At 38.7% G+C, this 20,734-nt stretch overlaps 2 protein-coding genes across 3 annotated transcripts in view; one reads left to right on the top strand and one right to left on the bottom strand.

The window, feature by feature from the left end:
• SMPX (small muscle protein X-linked) overlaps positions 1-8,051 on the bottom strand; it is a 122,590-nt gene extending 114,539 nt beyond the window's left edge. The window contains exon 1 of the mRNA XM_069463053.1: positions 7,652-8,051. The gene's annotated coding sequence lies outside the window, so the exon portion shown is untranslated. The remainder of the gene's footprint in view (positions 1-7,651) is intronic.
• Positions 8,052-11,949: 3,898 nt separating this feature from the next.
• Positions 11,950-20,734, top strand: part of MBTPS2 (membrane bound transcription factor peptidase, site 2) — a 54,018-nt gene continuing 45,233 nt past the window's right edge. For both annotated transcript variants that reach the window (XM_069464428.1, XM_069464429.1), the window contains exons 1-3: positions 11,950-12,529; positions 15,519-15,667; positions 17,181-17,406. In XM_069464428.1, coding sequence (XP_069320529.1) covers positions 12,455-12,529; positions 15,519-15,667; positions 17,181-17,406 — 450 coding nt within the window. In that variant the 5' untranslated portion in view covers positions 11,950-12,454. The remainder of the gene's footprint in view (positions 12,530-15,518; positions 15,668-17,180; positions 17,407-20,734) is intronic.

The raw sequence follows: 20,734 nt of genomic DNA, 5'->3' as shown, positions 1-20,734 counted from the left end.
ACTGAGGGAATTTGTCAAGACCAGACCTGCCCTGCAGGAAGTACTCAGATCTGCATTATATACCAATCAGCACAACAGACACCCACCAGTGTAAAACCATCCAAAAGCTAAAGTTCAGAGCCCAGATACCACAATGGCTCAAAAGGTAAAACAAAGCAATAACGTTCTATGCAACGGGCTAAACAGAAATTCACCCCACTTATCAACTCTTTCAATAAATGTGAGTGGCTTGAACTCCCCACCAAAGAGGCATGGGCTGGCTGAATGGATAAAAAAAATGCAAGCCAGGCCGGGCGCAGTGGCTCACACCTGTAATCCTAGCACTCTGGGAGGCCGAGGCAGGAGGATCGCTTGAGCTCAGGAGTTTTAGACCAGCCTGAGCAAGAGTGAGACTCCGTCTCTACTAAAAATAGAAAAAAATTATATGGACAGCTAAAAAATATATATATAGAAAAATTAGCCAGGCATGGTGGCGCATGCCTGTAGGCCCAGCTACTCGGGAGGCTGAGGCAGGAGGATAGCTTGAGCCCAGGAGTTTGAGGTTGCTGTGAGCTAGGCTGACACCATGGCACTCTAGGCCGGGTAACAGAGTGAGACTCTGTCTCAAAAAAAAAAAAAAAAATGCAAGCCAAATATCTGCTATCTCCAGGAAATGCATCTAACCCACAAGGACTCATTCAGACTCAAGGTGAAGGGATGGAAAACAATATTCCATGCAAATAGAAACCAAAAGAAAGCTGGTATAGCCATTCTCATATCAGACAGCATAGACTGCAAATCAGCGAAAGTAAAGAAAGACAAAGATGGTCATTATATAATGGTGAAGGGAACAATTCCACAGGAAGACATAATGATCCTAAATATTTATGCACCTAACACAGGTACACCCAGATTAATAAAGCAAACCCTACTTGATCTAAACAAAGTGATAAACAGCAGCATTACAATAGCCAGGGACTTCAACACCCCACTGACAGAATGGGACAGATCCTCCAAACAGAAAATAAACAAAGACACAATGGACTTAAACAGGACTCTAGAACAAATAGGCCTAACAGATACTTACAGAACATCCTACCCCAAAACTACTGAATATACATTCTTTTCATTAACTCACAGAACATTCTCTAAGATTGATCACATCCTAGGCCATAAAATATTTGCCTGATTTTATCTGGTACTTCTAGGTGTTCTATAGCAAAAGGGTTTTCAGATTAACCAAACTGCCACATGGCCCAAAATGGAAGTCCCATTGAAGCCTAGGAAATATGTAAATATAAACACAGCCACACTCCAGCCTGAGTCCCAGCCTTGCATCTAGGGATTCTAATGTGCATCTTCACTTAAGACCCACTGCAACAGAAAATAACAAACCTGGGTCATTATATCATGCAAGGAGCCTTTATATTTTGCTGGAAAATAATCTTAGCCTATTTTTCAAAAGAAATGAAACCTTTATTGACATCTACAAAGATAAAAACGCTTTTGCTACAGATGATTGCCTTTTGATGGTTAGCTCTTTTTATAGCTAATTGAATGCAGGAGATTTTGTTGGAATTATGTATTATTATATTGTGTACAATTCCATTTTCTGAGAGGGTAAGAAAAAATAGATGTTTGCATCATGTTTCCTGCATGAAAAATTTCCTTGGACAAAATTTTGCTGAGCTCTGAAAACATTTCAAAACTTTTGCATCATTTGCTTTGGCCTGTCAAGATGCCACAAGCCAGTATCATAGCATTTGACCTTTGGCAGTTTTATAGCTGAATGGATAATAGTTCAGCAATTTTTTTTTGTTTTTTTTTTTTGTTGAGACAGAGTCTCACTTTGTTGCCCAGGCTAGAGTGAGTGCCGTGGCGTCAGCTTAGCTCACAGCAACCTCAGACTCTTCGGTTTAAGCAATCCTACTGCCTCAGCCTCCCGAGTGAGTAGCTGGGACTACAGGCATGCACCACTATGCCCGGCTAATTTTTTCTATATAGATTTTTAGTTGTCCATATACTGTCTTTCTATTTTTAGTAGAGACGGGGTCTTGCTCTTGCTCAGGCTGGTCTCGAACTCCTGACCTCGAGCGATCCACCCGCCTCGGCCTCCCAGAGTGCTAGGATTACAGGCGTGAGCCCGCCTAATTCAGCAATTTTTAATTGTGTCACTGATAAGATAACTAAACAAGTAGATGAAGAATTGCAAGTGCTAAGTACAGCTGCTATCTAGTTTGCAGTTCTTAGTAAAACCTATTAAATCCAAATGGATAAAATGTCCATTGTAAATATCATACAGAATATTGTACAGAATTTACACAAAAGGTGTGCTATGGTTTTAATGTTTTTTCCCTCCAAAACTCATGTTGAAATTTGATTGCCATTGTGGCAGTGTAGGGAGGTGGGACCTGTGGGAAGTAATTGGGCCATAAGGGCTTTACCCTCATGGGTGACATTCATGCTGTTCTATTTATTTATTTATTTAATTTTAAAATGGAGTTTTGTTTTTGTTTTTTGTCAGTCACAGCTTTTTTTTTTTTTTTTTTTTTGAGACAGAGTCTCACTCTGTTGCCCGGGCTAGAGTGCCGTGGCATCAGCCTAGCTCACAGCAATCTCAAACTCCTGGGCTCAAGCGATAGCCTGTCTCAGCCTCCCAAGTAGGTGGGACTACAGGCGTGTGCCACCATGCCCCGCTAATTTTTTCTATATATATTTTTAGCTGTCCATATAATTTCTTTCTATTTTTAGTAGAGACGGGGGTCTCACTCTTGCTCAGGCTGGTCTCAAACGCCTGAGCTCAAACAATCTGTCCGCCTCGGCCTCCCAGAGTGCTAGGATTACAGACGTGAACCACCTCGCCCGGCCAATTCATGCTGTTCTAAAAGGATGAGTTCGGCCCCCTCTTGCTCTCATGTCCTTTTGCCTTCAGCCATGTGAGGACCCAGCAAGAAGGCCTTCATCACATGCTGGTACCTTGATCTTGAACTTCCTGGCCTCCAGAACTGTGAAAAAATAAATTTCTGTTCTTTATAAAGTACCTAGTCTGTGGTACTCTGTTATAGCAGCACAAAGCAGACTAAGACAAGGTGCAAGCTACATTTTTCAAATGACCTACTAGAATCATTATTAACACAATTTATGCTTTGTGTAAAAGTAATAAAAATGAATACATTTTAAATTAGCTTTCTGCAAATTTTCTTATAGAAAATATTATAAAATAAATGCAAATTTTTCTTCTCACTTATTTTGACAATCCTCATTGTCATGTCTAAGCAGTATGTTCTTGCCCCAAATTGAACCAATTAAAAATCCATATTCCATGCACCATGAGAAGTGTTTCGTAGGAGGTATCTCATTTGTTCCTTGCAGAAAACTCTTGTTAATATTATCTACATTTTACAAATGATAAATGAAATAATTTGTAAGACTGTACAACCAATATGTAGTAGAGTTGCAATTTGAACCCAGACCATCTGACCCTAGAGCTTGTATATTTAACAATAAAACTGAACTGGCTCTTAAATTTTAAAAAACTTAAAAAAAAAAATACACAAACAAGAAACCTACCTAAGGAACATTCTAGGATCACAATGTTTAATAAGTTTTATTGGCTATACCCCTCCAAATATAATATATCCCAAATCTAACTACCTCTCACCTCCTTCAACACCGCCTCTCACTGGGACTATTACAACAGACAAACTCAGTGCTCTCACTTTGTGGGTCCCAGGACCAGCAGGAGTGGTATTACCTAGGAAGTTGTTAGAAATGCAGATTCTCGGCCAGGGACAGTGGCTCATGCCTGTAATCCTAGCACTTTGGGAGGCCGAGGCGGGTGGATCGCTAGAGGTCAGGAGTTCGAGACCAGCCTGAGCAAGAGCAAGACCCCATCTCTACTAAAAATAGAAAGAAATGATTTGGACAGCTAAAAATCTATATATAAAAAATTAGCCGGGCATGGTGGCGCATGCCTGTAGTCCCAGCTACTCGGGAGGCTGAGGCAGAAGGATCACTTGAGCCCAGGAGTTTCAGGTTGCTGTGAGCGAGGCTGACGCCACAGCACTCTAGCCTGGGCAACAGAGCAAGACTCTGTCTCAAAAAAAAAGGGGGGGGGACAAGGACAATATATGTAACTAACCTTTTGTACCCTCACAATATGCTGAAATAATAAATAAATAAATAAATAAATGCAGATTCTCTGACTCTACTCCAGACCTACTGAATGAGAAATTCTAGGAGTGGGGCTTGCAAGTGGTGTTTTAACAAAGCTTCCAGGTAATTTTGATGCACACTTAAGTTTAACAACTAGCCAACAAAAAGATGCATTTCTTTTTGCCAACTTTAGACAATTCCTGTTGAACCACCTTTCTTTTAGGAGCCACTCTTCTGGCTCTACAGAATAAAGTTTCACCTTTAAAAAACACAAGGATCTTCTTCAGTTCTTCTTGAATATGTGCTTGCTTCAACAGCTGAACTGGATCTGCACAAATCTAAATCCTCGGGTCTCATATGGATTTCCCATATGGATTTCCATAAAAATTTCCAAGGCTTCATGTGCCCAATTTATGTATAGAATCCTTTATACTGCAGCAGAGTTTAATAACCAAAATAATTTAAGAGGATTTCTAATCTCTTCTTGTGCCCCTCCAAAAACATTCAAGTTGACTAAAATTAAAGGACTAAAAATATCAAGTCTAGGCAAGGATAAAAAGCAACTGGAACACTCTTGTATTAGTGGTAGGAGTGTACATTGATACATCCATTTTAGAAAACTATCTGACAACAGAAACTAAAGATTCAGATATGTCCACTCTATCATGCTGTAATTCCACACCTGGACACACAGCCAACATAAATGAGTGATTATGTCCACTCATATATAGACAAGAATGTTTCTAGCACTCTTATTCATAATAGCCAAACAATGGAACATCCAAATGTCCATCAACTATAGAATAGATAAATAATCTATGAAATACTACACAGTGATTTAAAAACCCTGTTTTTGCTACATAAAACAATTTTGATCAATCTTGTAATATTGAAAGAAATCCGACGCAAAAGAGTGCATACTGACTATATGATTCCATTTTTATGAAGTCACAAAACAGACAAAAACTAATCTACGGTGATAGAAACCAGGAGAGTGGTTACTTCTTAGGGCGAGTGGGGGGATTGTTGAAAGGGGTGAGAAGAAGATACACTGGGTGCTGTTATGTCTGTATTTTGATTTGGGTGGCGGTGACACAGGTATAGACCCATGTAAAAATGCACTGAGCTCAACTCTTAAGATTGTGCACCTGAATGTACATGAGTAACATCTCAAAGTAAAAGAAAACCACAAAAACAACAAAGAGCATTAAAGGCCATCCAAACAATAAGTGACAGCAGCCATCTTAAGTCAGCTTTTTTCTTTTCCCCAATTCTGCTACAGTACCTCTCACTGACCAAACCCTAAAACTCTATCTGGTATCAGGCAGGTAGTTTTTCCTTCAACTTTCCTTTCTTTCAATCTTAATACCAGCCTTGACTTGGCTTTTTGCTAAATCCTTTCCTCTTGCCCACCTCTTCCTAAGTCCATCTTGTTCTCCTAATTCTGCATAACGAAAGATGCAGAAAAGAATAAAAAAGACAAAATTCTCTTTACTAGACAGTTATGAGGAGAGAAGTGAAGAATGTTTAGCCAGTAATATATTTTGTCCTCTCACACATCCTCAGTTATAAAGTTAATTGACCCTCCCTAGAGAAAAGATACCACTGAGTTGTTATTTCTTTTTAATGATTGTGTACCAGTACTGATAAGGAAAACCCCCATCTATTGCTTAGCACAGCAGCCACCTGAGACCCCCACCCCTCACGGAAGACCCGCATTAGCATAATACTAACCTAACACCTGGCACATCAGCATAATACTAACCTATTACCTGGCACATCAGCATAACACTAAACCTATTACCTGGTGTAGCAACCAACCTAACCGGTTACCTGGCGGGCATTAGTCACCTGAGACCCCAGCCCTTGGATCACCCCAACTTAATAAAAGTGGGAAAAATTGGGTAGAAGGGGCTCAGAATTTGGTAGCGAGACCCATCTGAGCCCGCTGGCAAATAAACCTTGATTCTCCAACTCTCCGTGTGCCGCTTGGTTAGTCCCCGGGAACACTCCCTGTAACACTTGCTGTAACAGTACAAATAACTGACCCTTCACCTAAAGTGTAGGAAGCTTTTGTCTTGTTCTTCTTAACAGTATCTACTAGCCTGTACCAGGTATTCCATGCAGGATGATTTTTGGATTTTTTTTTTTTTCTGAAAATTGTAAAGATAAAATTGAGAAGCAGCATGGCATCTGGAGATTGACAGAAGAAACCAATTGTACTTTCTTAAATATAAATATTGTCAGCACGTTTCAACTTTAAAAGGCACTGGACATGGGCACAGTGAGCACAGTGATAATCAGTAGCACTTTCCTGGTGTAATTCCAGGATGTTAAATTTCTAGTCTTTGACCATTTTTTCTCAACTTTGGGTCTGAGACTACCTGGGCTTCTGCAGATATATTCTCAAAGATCTGCAGTAACTTCTCCCTTTAAAACAGGTCCACAGGAGGTTACCAGGGGCTGGGGGGGAGGAGGAATGGGAAGTTGCTCTTTAATGGGTATAGAATTTCTGTTTGGGAAGATAAAAAAAGGTCTAGAAATAGATAATGATGATGGTTATGCAACTCAGGCATTAACACTGAATTGTACACTTAAAAATGGCTAAAAGGCAAATTTTTATGTTATGTATACTTTAGCACAGTTTTAAAAAGTCAAATCCATAGGGACTTCCATTTCCAGCAACATGGCCTAGGAATCATCCTGAAAAAACCCTCCTAGTACAAAAATACCCAAAATATTAGATAAAATATTTTAAAGATTTCCTAAATGCACAGTTAAGACGGTGAAAAGTAAAAGAAATCCTCAGAGGTTAAAAAAAAAAAAAATACAGGATGAAAAAACATAAATCTAAGAGAGGGAAGTGAGCTCTAAAGCTGATAGCTGCCCTGATGCCATTTGCTGATCTTAGGTGGCCCAGAGCTGCTGTTTTAACAGGCCTTCAGTGGGGACAGATGATAAAGCTCAAAGACTTGGAAACTGACCATCAGAGGGTGAATCAGAACAAACCAACCACTCCCAGAGCGTGAACTTAAAGAAATTTGCCTCTCTTGGCCTTGGCTATATATGGAAGAGAAAAAAGTCTCCTATGAAATCTTCTGATTATAAACTGGCCTCCAGGAGGTTTGAGGTCTGTAAGTCTTACTAATTTCTGTTGCTCTTAGTTCTGGCTTCTTTTCTACCATGTTTTTAAACATTTGAAAAGTTATCATAGGTCAATTTTTTAGGTATAACACACACAATTCATTCACCTGTTCTTCATATGACATATTTTTCAGACATTTTACCACCACCACCAGCCCTACAACAGTCTTCCTTAGAGTACTTTCTGGCTTGTTCCAGTATGCTTCTTAAGGATTGATGGCCATAACTGGAAAGAGTGATCCAGATATGGCTAAGCCTATACATAATAGAGGCAGACTATGGCCACTCTTGATTGGTATATTAGTTATCCACTGCTGAATAACAAATTACTGCAAAACTTAGTGACTTGAAACAGTAACATTTAATATCTCACCATTTCTGTGGGTCAGGAATCTGTGCATGGCTTAGCTGGGTCTTCTGGCTCAGGGTCTCTCACAGGTGGGAGTCAAGGTGTTGGCGGGGATGGCAGTCATCTCAAGGCCCAGCTGGGGAAGGATCTGCTTCCAAGCTCACTTGTGTGCTTGTGGGCAGGGTTCTGCTTCTCACAGGCTGTTGATCCAACAGCCTTCAGCTCCTTGCTGGCTATGGGCAGGAGGCTGCCTTCAGCTCTTTGCCACCTGGGCCTCTCTACAGAGCAGCTCACAACATAGTAGCCTGCTTCATCAGAGCGAGCAAGTGAGGAGAGTCAGAGAAAGAGAATAAGCAAGACAGAAGTCGCAGTCTTTTATAACCTAATCACAGAAATCATAGACCATCATTTTTGCTGTATTCTATCAAATATTTGTTAGAAGCATATCACTAGGTCCAGCCAACGCATACAGGGGGAGTGGATTACACAAGGCATGAATACCAAGAGGCAGGGGTCACCAGGGGCCATTTCAGAACAGCCTACCACAACTGGACGCCATGCTTCTAATCCTGAACCTAAAATTGTGACCTAAAGAAAAACCCCACGTTAATGATTTAGTTTAAGTGATCCCAGGCTAATAAGAACCCTAGGTACTTGGCAAAAACAAATGTCAATCCTCTCTGGAGGAACTTACCTTAAGCCCAGGCATTAAGTACTTGGACCAGATAGAGTCTCAACAAACATGGTTTGCAATGCATAGTTTGCAATGAAAAAGAAAAAAAAAAACCACAAGTCACTATAAGCGACAGTTAACAAAAACAAAGGACCAGACATGCAGATACTACAGATACTGGAATTATCAGATACATAAAATATAATGAACATGTTTAATATGTAGAATTGAAAGTATGACTAAGGAACAAGACAGAGTTAAAAAATAGCAAATCATATTTGAAACAAAAACAAACAATTTCAAGAAATAAAAAATAAAATAATTTGAATTAGAAAATGAATAGACTGATTAAAACAGCAGATTAGACACAGTTGAAGTGAGAATTAATGAACTGAAAGATTTCAAGAAATTACTCAGAATGTAGTAAGGTAACACATTGGTAGAACCAAGGTTTAAGGACAAATTTTATTCAAGTGACTGTGTAAAGCGCCAAGTGCAAACAAAAAAAATACACATATATATGAAATGAAAAATATAAGTGAGGACAACACTTTCTGAAAAGATTCAGAAAATATTTTCTTCAACTGGTACTTGAAGCTTCCATTTGTGGGACTACTTCAATCAAACTACACCACCATCAGCAACAATACCAAGACTAGGATCTTAAGTGGAGATGAATCTTTACCTTACTCAGTTCCTATTAAACAAAAAGAAAAGCTTAATAATTTTGTGGCACCATCAACACTAGCAGTATCCCATAATGGCACAGCTAACCAAATATTATCTGCCACTGTATCCTCCTTAGGTAAAAGTGAGCATCTACTTATGTTGTAGACAGCACTAGTGTTTCTTTCTGGGAATATTCTTCTCTACTTCTAGGTGTACTGGGGATTGTACTTCCCCTGACCTTTAAGTGAGGCAAAGCTATTTGACTAGTTTTGACTAATGGAACATGGGTGGAAGTAACATGTGCATATCTGGGCTATAGCATTTCACTGTCAGTGGTAGACTCCCTAGTCCACTCTTTCCCTACCCTGGTAAACCCTAAGCCTCATCTTGAGATGTGGACATGATAAAACGGTGGAGTCTCCATCAGCCTGCTACCCTCCTCCCACCGGCACATCCTGCCAGTTTATGATGGATATGCAGCACAAACAAAAAATAAATATTTGTTTTAAGGCACTGGACTTTAGGGTTTGTTTCCAAAGCATAACCTAGCTTATCCTGGCTGGTGCAATTTAGTGTTGGTGTCATAAATGTAGACTATAATGACCCCAGAAACAAACTATCAGCTTACATTGATGAGAAATAAATATTCCTGAATGCAATGTCAGACTTTAAAAACTGACAATTGAAAAAATTGAAAATACTAGCCAGGCATGGTGATGCACGCCTATAGTCCTAGCTATTGGGAGGCTGAGGCGGGAGGATCACTTAAGACAAGGAGTTTGAGGCCAGCCTGGGCAATATAGTGAGATCCCATCTCAAAATTTTAAAGAAAATTTGAATACTAATATTTTTTCAATTGATAAATAAAAATTGTATATATTTATCATGTACAACACATTGTTTTGAAATACATATACATTGTGGAATGGCTAATTGAACACTAACATTTCAATAATAAAACTGTAATGTTAATACAAAAATTTAATTTTTAATTTTTATATTTCATGTCTATTCTTTTATTGCCAAAGTTTATTACAGGATGGTGATATTCTGCTTCAGCCAAATATTGATTTTTAACATGAAGCTGCTTTGCATTCAGCCAAAATATATATTTGGTGCCCTCTCTAAAAATAATATACTAAATAAAAATGATAGGAATAAATACTTGGCTATGTGTCCTTTATTTAAAATAGTTACTTCAGAGAAACCTGAAATGATTTGTAAATTAAGTCACAAATTTATTCTACGGAAGAATACCTTGATCTTCTAGAATTCAGGTGTTCTTTGCTGCCATTTTGCATCCTCTATCTTGTCTCTTCTGCTGCCACCAGCTAGCTTCTGCTACTGCTAAAATTCCAGCAACCAGCAGGATTCAATTCAGTGCTCTGTTTTGACTGCTGGGTCCCTGATGAGAATACCAAGTCAGCTGAATAACTTAATTTTTAAGCTGGAAACAGAAAAGCACAATCAACTCATTTCCTATATACTTTGGGCTATCAGATAGCCACATGGTAGCTGGTACTTGTCCCAGTAAGTGGTCCAGACAAGGCTTCAGGCTAACCAAAGAGAAGCCATTTCAATTCTTAAATTAATATTCTCCTCCCAGGGAAGAATATTGTAAAAAACTATGAGTCATATATGAGCAAACAAAGGTCAGATCGAACACAATAGTGTACCAATATTCTTTAGTTTTAAGCTTTAACAATTTCAGAAGTATAAATTCTATGAACTTACACAAAACATCATTTGAAAGTAAAATTATTCAAATTTCCTTTATGTTTATTTGGTTTTGTGAATTTTTGAACAGTAAATGTATTTTAATTTTTTGTTTCAGTCAACATTTGCCATCTACTGTTAGAGGGACTAAAAAATGTAAAACTTAAAATTTTTTAAAAATCACAAAATGAAATAAGCATATAAGAAATTTAAATAAACTTTACACGTGATGGTTTTTGCAAGTTCATAGCATTTATACTTCAGAAATTATCAAAGCTTAAAACAGCACTAAGACTTTTGGGACACTTGTATATGGAAACCTGTGGAGTCACAGGGTACTTGAATATAAACTTTACATATATAATTTATACTCAGCTATGTCCAAAGAAAATTGAAGCCACTTATAACAACACATATACACAAACAGATGTAAAACTGAATCATAAGACTTCTTGAAGCTGGAAAAACACTTTGCTAAGTGATTAAAACTTTAGGAAAAGTATGAGAGATAGAGGCAAATTAGCAATATCTGTAATACAGCTTTCTGGTATTTTCACTTGGAAAAGGGTTAAGGGTCCATTTATACTTGTTCTTAAGATACTATTATGTTCTCTATATTTTGGTATTAGTATAATATTATTGCTAATGATGCTTTTCCAGGAAAGTTAAATAACTTTTAAAGATGAACATTAATAGAATACAGAAAAACAATATTAGTTTTCCTTCCTGTTAGAGATTATCTAGTTCAGTGGTTCTCAATCTAGGCTGCACAGTGCAATGACCTAAGGAGCTTGCTTGGGTCCCAATGAGCTTCTGGTTTAATTGATCTAAGCTACTGAATAGGCATCTGGAATTTTAAAAGCCACTTGGTGTTCCTAATGTGCAGTCAAGGGTGAAAACCATTGCCCTAGTTCAATATATAATCAGGTATATTATCAACATTAAAATGCATAGATGTTCAGAGCTCCAATTTTTAACTGTTAGCACCAATCTTAAATTTTATACTGGAAAAAGTTGAAAAAAGAAACTAATTTAATCAACATGAATAAATGCCAAAAACATGTTGATTGAAATAACCCAGACACAAAGAGGACCTATTGCATCATTCTATTTAAATAAGGTTAAAAAAAAATCAGAACGTGGGGGGAAGGGAAGATTGACTGGGAAGGGACGCGAGAAGGAAATTCCGGAGAAAGAAATATTCCTCTATTTTGATTAGGGTACATGGATATATACATTTATCAAAAGTCATTGAAATGGACAACTGAGATCTATATGTATGATTTCGCTATATGTAAATTACATTTCGATAAAAAGGAATCAACCACAATTAATTTAAATCTGGATACCTATGACAGGGTCGGGGAGGTAGACGATTATTACTTCAGATCATCCCCAAACCCTCGCTAGATTAAAAGGAACAGCAAACCCCAGACCAGAACTGGCGAGAACGGAGAGCAGACAACAGGGAAGGCCAAAGCCTAAGAAATAGCTACAAGGCTAGGCCCCATAACCGAGCTGCTGCCTGGACGGCGGCGCCCAAACGTCCCACAAAAATAAGCCCCCGCGCCATTTTCCGGTATTCCCGAGCCCGCCCGTGTGTGCCCGCCGGAAGAGTCCGGAGAGAAACATCGCCACCGCGGGAAAGGAGCCGGCTGTAGCTTGGTTCCCGTGCGGATGCTGGGGCTGTAAGGCGCGGCGTGGTCGGCTGTTTGCGGCGCAGGGAGGAGGACAACAGGGCTCGCCTTCCCTCTGCCGCTGCCGCCGCCATGATTCCGGTGTCGCTGGTGGTGGCAGTGGTGGGTGGCTGGACTGCAGTGTACCTGACCGACTTGGTGCTGAAGGTGAGGGCCTCGGGCCTAAGGCTCAAGCCCGCGGTGCCCAGGGCCGGAGCGGAAGGCCCTGCGTCGCCCCAGGCTTTCTTTTGTCTTCTCCTGCCTAGTGCCTCCCGGGCTGGAAGCCGCGCGGCCGGTGCCCACGTGCGGCCTTCCGCGTGGCGCATCGGCCCTGTGGAGTAAATAAAACGCTGCTGGCCGCGGGAGGGGTGTGGCGGTCTGCCCGGCTGCCGCTGTCGCAGTGCGGGGCAGTGCAGGCCCCTCACCCTTCGGGTCCTGCCCGGGAGGCGCCGGTGGTAGGCTTGGGAGGGACGGGGCCCTACCAGATGCCGCGGCAGCAGTGCACCAGAGAGGAAAATAAAACATCTGCTTAGGAAAGACATTGTTTTCTCTCGTTTTCTTAAAGATCACGACCCTCTAAAGACTCTGGTATTGGAATGAATCTAAATCAAGTCGTGATTTAGAGCAGTGGTTTCAAATTTTAAAATGCATATGGTCATCTGGTGTTCCAGTTAAAATGCAGATTCTGATTAAGCAGATCTGGGGCAAGGCCTAAGATTCTGCATTTCTACCCAGTTCCCACGTGCTACTGATGCTGCTGGTCCAGAGACCATACTTCAAAGTAGCATACCCAAGTAGCAAGGATTTAGATGCAGTTTCTGACTACTCGAATTCAGATTTGCACCCTGCACCCCTTTCTTCACACTAACCACACACACCCTGGGTGCACGGTGCATTTTTGAATTATTTGGGAAGGGTAGCAAAAAATTTGCAGTTGTCTGACCACATGCTTCAAGCAGCCTTTTGGAATTGACTAGGGGGGGTGGGGGCAGGAAGTAACAATATGTGTGGAATAAGATCATATAAATTCTCAAATGTTTAATAAAACTTCCAATTATGAATAATAAAACCTTCATGTTATGAATACCATTTTAGACAGAAAACTATAGTATTGTGTGTTTTAGATTTAACAATAAAACGAAATGAGACTTGTGCTTTGTTACATTTAAACTTGTTAAGTGCAGGAGGTTATACAATGTAGTCTTTAGAGTAAGGGCTGGGCTTTGCCACTTCCTAGCTGTTGTGACCTTGGGCAAATTACTATTTGTGCCTCGGTTTCTCATCTTTAAATAGTGATAATAACAGGATCTCCTGAGATTATAGAGAGGATTACATTAGTGTATCCAAATAAAGTTTTGCTACTCAACTTGAAGTTCAAGGACTGGCAGTGCTTGCATTATCTGGGAGCTTGTTAGAAATGCAGAGTCTCAGGCCTCACCCCTGACCTACAGAAGCAGAATCTGCATCTCAACAAGATCCCAGGTGATTCCTCTGCACATGTTTGTGTCTTAGAAGTGCGGATATAAAGTACTTGACATGGTGCTTGGCGTAGTGCTTAGCATGTGATAAGCAATACAGACCACAGTGATTTTGTTGTTTGGGGAAAAAGCCACATAATTTCTTCATATTGCATATGTGAAAAAAAAAAAGCCAAAATAAAACGAACTTTTCAAACCTCTACAGTCTCTGTCACAAGTGTGTGAGGTGATTGGGATGTCACTCTAATTTCAGTGACAGCCCCTAACTCTCTAAGAGAGCGTTATAACCTGAGCAAAAGACCAAACATTCAGAGTTATCTGCCTCGGGAATGGAGAAACCTCGACTTTTAGGAGCCGGTACCTTCAGCTTTTCTGCTTCCGGCTTGATATGTTGTTCCACCTTTGGTTTTTCTAGGATTTGTGAAGTAGACATCTGCCGGAGGTATGTGTCACTCTCCTTTCCAAGTTCTGGAAAGCAAGCAGGTTTTAAAAACCACCTGAAGACTGAGAGCAGAGAACATTACAGATCCAAAGCAAATAAATACCTATATTCATTTTTTATGACTGTGATAGGGCTGAAATACCCTTCTGGGATAGAGTTAAGTTTCTCACATGAGTGGGCATCAATATGACAAAATACCTACTGTGCTTACTGTAACTATGTCAGGTATAAAACCCAGCCTTATGTTATCTAAAATCCTACAATAGTCAGGGACTCAAACTTCTCTAAAGATAAAACTCTTGTTGGGGCTGTGTATCAGCAGTCATCCCCACAACTCCAGAGAATTTAAGAGATGTTACTGAGACCAAGATGGCTTTATGTAAGTTTTATACTTTTATATGATCAAAGTCAGCCTAACCTTAGAGTTGTTGCTCAGAAGAAGGTAGAAAGCACTGATATCAACTAACCTGTCCCTTTTGTTGGATTGGTCGGGAGTCTTTTTAACTTATAACACAGGCTTCCAAACCTGTGTTGTCTAATATGGTAGCTATTAGCTACATGTGGCTATTGAGCCTTTGAAATGGAGCTAGTCCAAACTGAGATGTGTTGTAAGGGTAAAGTTGATACCAGATTTCAAAAAATGAGTGCCAGAAAAAGTATCTCAACAACTTCTTTATACTGATTACATGTTGAAATGATATCTTGAATATTTGGGGGTAAAAATAAATGAAAATCTGTTTCTGCTTACTTTTAAAAGTCAGCTACTAGACAATTTAAAATTATATATGTGGCATGCACTTGTAGCTCCTGTTACATTTCTATGGGACCACACTGTTCTAAGCAGGGGTCAGCAGACCTTTTTTGTAAAGGGCCAGATAGTAGGTATTTTAGGCTTTGTGGGCCACTCAGAGTGTCTGTCGTATACTCTTGCTTTTTGTTGTCCTTTTTTTATAATCCCTTAAAAATGTAAAAACTATTCTTAGCTCACAAGCTGTATGAAAATAGACTGTAGGCTTGATTTGGCCTATGGGCCATAGTTTGCCAAATCTTAACTTCAGCAGACCAGCTAGCCTGAGAGCTTTAATATTTAGAAGAATAAACATGAAGCTTTAAGATTATAAGCATTTGAATAGTCAATATGTTGATTTCCTGTAGAAAATACTTCTTTTCTATTTTCTTACACATTTTAAATTATTCTTCAAAATTGAGTGATATGGAATTTTTCTTTCTCTTTTAGTCGTCTGTCTATTTTAAGCATTCTTATGAAGACTGGCTGGAAAACAACGGATTGAGCATCTCCCCTTTTCATATAAGATGGCAGACTGCTGTTTTCAATCGTGCCTTTTACAGTTGGGGACGGCGAAAAGCAAGGATGCTTTACCAATGGTATTTCACTTTCTCTTTTTGGTTTAAATTAATCATTGTGATCATGAGAGATAGCTTGTTAAATCATTTCTATCATTTTTCAGTCTACTGAGTTTTTAAATATTGACATATTAAAACTTTCTGATTTTATATAACATATGAGATTGTTTTATGCTTTTGCATACATTAAAAATCAAAGCCTTTATGTTGTTTCATGGTTGGGGGGTTACAATGATCTCTGGAACACCCAGGATATGCTGACAGGTTCTGTAGTTGAGAGAATGTGAGGGTAGTGGAAGGCATATTTTTTGTTAAAAATTTTTAGCTCCAAACGGATTACAGCTAAATGTAAACAATCAAATCATCAAAGAGTTAGCAGAAAGTACAACAGCAAGTCAAAGCATGCAAAGTAGAAAGAAGGAAATAATAAAGGTAAGAGCAGAAATCAGTGAAATGGAAAGTATACAGTAGAGAAAATCAGCAAAGCCAAAAGTTGGTTCTTTGAAAAGATTAATAAAATTGAGAAACCCCTACTATAACTGATCAAGAAAAAAAGAAACACAAGTAACTAAAAATTAGAATTGAAAATTGCGCACTGCTACAGATTCTATATACACTAAAAATAATAAGACTATTATGAACAATTCTATGCCTATAAATTTGACAATTTAGATGAAATGGACAAGTTCCTTGAAAAACACAACTTATCAAAAAGTTAGAAAATTTAAGAGATTATTCCCAACTATAGAAGGGTAACTTGTAATTATTAAAACAGTGAAAGAAAGAAGCTACCATTAAATTTTACCATGTTAATATTTAAGCTCATTTATCACAAAATAAAGTTAAAATACAATGCAGACAATAGGTATATGAAAAAGGATGGATGTCTATAATATCAAAAGAGCTTTCATAACTATATGAGAACAAAATCAAAACAATGCTATGTAGATGAGCAAATACATAAGAGGAAACAAACTTTTTTATTGGAAATAATATTCAGCCTCTTTAGCTATCAGAGAATGTAAAGTATTAGAACTGCTTAGGCCAGGCGCGGTTGCTCACGCCTGTAATCCTAGCACTCTGGGAGGCCGAGGCAGGAGGATCACTCTAGGTCAGGAGTTCGAGACCAGCCTGAGCAAGAGCAAGACCCCGTCTCTCCTAAAAATAGAAAGAAATTATCTAGACAACTAAAAATATATATAGAAAATATTAGCCGGGCATGGTGGCGCATGCCTGTAGTCCCAGCTACTTGGCAGGTTGAGGCAGGAGGATTGCTTGAGCCCGGGAGTTTGAGGTTGCTGTGAGCTAACAAAGCAAGACTCTGCCTCAAAAAAAAAAAAAAAAAAAAAAAGAACTGCTTAAAGAAACTAGTGCCCATGCTTCAGTCAAGTATTTGAAGTTCAGGTAGGAAAAAGAGGCAGTTGAAATTTTTTAGCCATTATTTTGAAGCTATGAAATGTGGCTGGTCAGTGAATTTGCTAGTCCATGAATTACAAGGAATTGTACATTTATGTGATTTTTTTCCTCTTGACAGGTTCAATTTTGGAATGGTGTTTGGCGTAATTGCCATGTTTAGCTCATTTTTTCTCCTTGGAAAAACACTGATGCAGACTTTGGCACAAATGATGGCTGACTCCCCTTCTTCTTATTCTTCCTCCTCTTCTTCCTCTTCCTCATCTTCTTCCTCTTCTTCCTCTTCTTCATCCTCTTCCTCCTCCTCCTCCTCCTCTCTTCACAATGAACAGGTGTTACAAGTTGTGGTAAGTACCTTCTTTTTGTTTTAAATAACTTTGTTGAAATAGAGATACAAGATATTTCTTCTGGCTAGCATAACTCCTATCCATAATATAAATATGAAAATAAAAGTCACAATTTTTCAAATTACCTGCTTAAACAAAAACCATTAGTAAGAGTACAGCAAGGAATTGTTGTGATATGTGGTAGTAGTTGTAGTAGTAGTAACAGAGAACAAATAGACCCCTGACAAGACTGTCAGTAATTACACAGATATTTGACCTCATTCATGTTGTCTTCTTAAGATGTTCAATTATTGTTACTTTCAAGGAATAAGCATGCTGATTTAAGTTCTCTATAGTGGATAAATAAATTACATTTTAATCCTATGCAAAGTGCTTCCCTTTCCTCTTTTATGGCTTTCAGAATCTAACCAATAATATCCTTTTAATTAAAGATAAAAGGACTTTCTGAATGGTCACTGTGATTTCTTAATGTGAGGAAGAATGTACTGAGTCATACTTCTTTGACTATAAATTATTTATAATACTTCTCACTTTAAAGCACATGTGTAGACCTGTACCTTATTGTTTTATGTCTCCAGAGTTCAGAAGGGGGCTCTATATTGGCTCACTTTTAGTTCACATTTTTACATTTATAGTTCCCATTTCCATGAGTCATGGATATTATGTTTGTAGTCATATTTTTATTAATGGAATAGACTGTTTGAGGGTTAGTTAACATGTTTTTTTTTTTTTCCTCATCTCTTTGTGGCTTCCACTAGGCTGGATCACTGGGACGATTTAGAAGTCATTTGTAGAGAATGATAAAGAATCTCTCCTATGGTGATAGCTCTTTCTTAGAGGTTAAAAGATTCACCAGATGAGGCTCTTAAGAAATGACTTATTTCTTCAGCACACACTGAGTGTATCCTCCCTGCTGGCCATGTGCTGGGTCCTACTTAACACTCATGGGGCTTTTAGTCTAAAAGGAAAGTCACTATGATTGTGCTCCAGTTGGATACTGTACAGGTGCTGTGGGAACAGAGAGAAAGACCGCGAGATGTGCCTGGCAAGTGCTTCCCGTGTGAGCTTTTTTGTGCCTGTTTTATTTTATTCTTGCAACAATCCAGAGGTACATATTAGTGTTCTCTCTAATATTAGTGTTATCCCTGACTTACAGATGAGAAAATCAAGGCACAGAGACGTTAAGTCACTTGCTTGTGGTCACAGCTAATAACTAGTGGATCCATCATCACTGACCTTAGAACCTACACACATTATGCTCTACTCTTGTTAAGAAAGACAGATACTTCTTTAAGGAACTATAAGTAATATTGACCTGTGTCTATGGGGTATATGGTGGAAAGACGGGTAGGAGTGGCAGTAAGAGAACAGGATAGTGCAGGAAATAAGATGGGAGATATAGGTGGGGTCTAGGTTAATGAAGGGCCATCCTAAGAGGTTTTGATTTCACCTGTAGATAATATTTCTGCACAAAATAGACTAAAGTTGGTTAGAAGGAAGATGTGGAGATCATTTAAGAGGAATAATTCATGTTAGAAGTGATAAAGATCTAAACCAAATTAGTGGTAAGGAGAATGAAGGGGATGGATTCAAATGATCTTCAGACCTTGGTGATTAATTCTACGTGAGGCTGGAGGGAGAAGGAAGAGTTTAAGATGATTCTTAGATTACACGACTGGTTATCATACACCAAGAAAAAGCATAAGAAAGAAAAAAGCCAGTTTGAAGGAAATGTGATCATTGACCTGTCTGCCTGCTAGAATTAGAATGGCAAAATGTTGTTTAGAGAAGAAATTATTTCTTCTCTTTGCTTCTCAGTTTATTTATAGTGCTAACAAAAATATTGACTATATTAGGAGAGCCATGCTTTGGAACCATTAAGTCAGCTGCCCTCTGTAGTTCACTGTACATATTTATGAATAAGAGTAAGAATGTTATGTCGGCCGGGCACGGTGGCTCACGCCTGTAATCCTAGCACACCGAGACAGGTAGATCATTTGAGCTCAGGAGTTCGAGTCCAGCCTGAGCAAGAGCAAGACCCCATCTCTACTAAAAATAGAAAGAAATTAACTGAACAACTAAAAAATATATATATAGAAAAATTAGCCAGGCATGGTGGCATATGCCTGTAGTCCCAGCTACTCGGGAGGCTGAGGCAGGAGGATTGCTTGAGCCCAGGAGTTTGAGGTTGCTGTGAGCTAGGCTGATGCCACGGCACTCTAGCCCGGGCAACAGAGCAAGACTGTCTGAAAAAAAATAAAAAAAAAAGAATGTTATGTCTTCTGACTTTGTACTTTTAAGAACATACTTTCTGTTTACTCTATAATTCCCTACAGCCTTGTTCAGTAATAATTCCCCAAACCCTGGCACTCTTTGTTGTTTAAAGTATTCTGTATTCAGTATTCTGGTACATCTAATACCCTGTGTGATCGTAGCAGAGACAGATGGGCAATCATGTACTGTTGCCAGCAAATAAGACCTACCATCTGTTGGTATAGTCACACACTCAAATTCTTACCTTATCTTACTTGTTATTACATCCAGAAAACAATAAAGAGAAGGAACAAATATCCTATTGCATCAAGCTTACTGATTTATTAGGAAAAGGTAAAGGAACCAGGATATTTTGTTATATAGAGGGGGTATATGACAATTAATTGTAAACACATAAATTTAGAGAGGGGTCAGAGAAAAGAAAACTACTGAACAGATACCTGAGAGCATGGGAATGGAACAGGTATATAGAAAAAGGGACATTGATGCTCTTGAAAAAACTTGTTCAGTAGGGTCTGAGTAAAGATAATTTCAGATAATGAGCATCATAAACATGTCCATATCCTTTTGCCCCTTACTTCCACATTTAGGACTCTTGCTTAAGGAAACACTGCCAAATATTAAAAAAAAAAAAAAAAAAAGTAGCCGTCAAGCTCTAACATTATTTATTATGAAGAATTAGAAGCAACCAAAACATCTAATTGAAGAATGGTTAAATTATTGGATTGTCATTCAATGAGATATTATGCGTACTATGCATACATTAAAAAATGATGATTATGAAAATTCGTTTCACAACTAGAGAAAGCACACTTGGAATTAATGGAATTTAGAAAATGATCCAAGCAGCATTGTATGAATCTCCTCTTCAGTTACTAAAGATTCCTCTGTTGTGCACAAAAATTAATTCCAATTGTATTAAAATTAAAACTTGAAATCATAAAAGACCTTGGGGGCCAGGTGTGGTGGCTCATGCCTGTAATCCTAGCACTCTGGGAGGCCGAGGTGGGAGGATCATTTGAGGTCATGAGTTCGAAACCAGCCTGAGCAAGAA

Source organism: Eulemur rufifrons, chromosome 30 (genome assembly GCF_041146395.1).
Source record: "Eulemur rufifrons isolate Redbay chromosome 30, OSU_ERuf_1, whole genome shotgun sequence".
NCBI lineage: Eukaryota > Metazoa > Chordata > Mammalia > Primates > Lemuridae > Eulemur > Eulemur rufifrons.
Note: the sequence above shows the minus strand (reverse complement) of the source record. Positions and strands in the feature narration are given on the sequence as shown.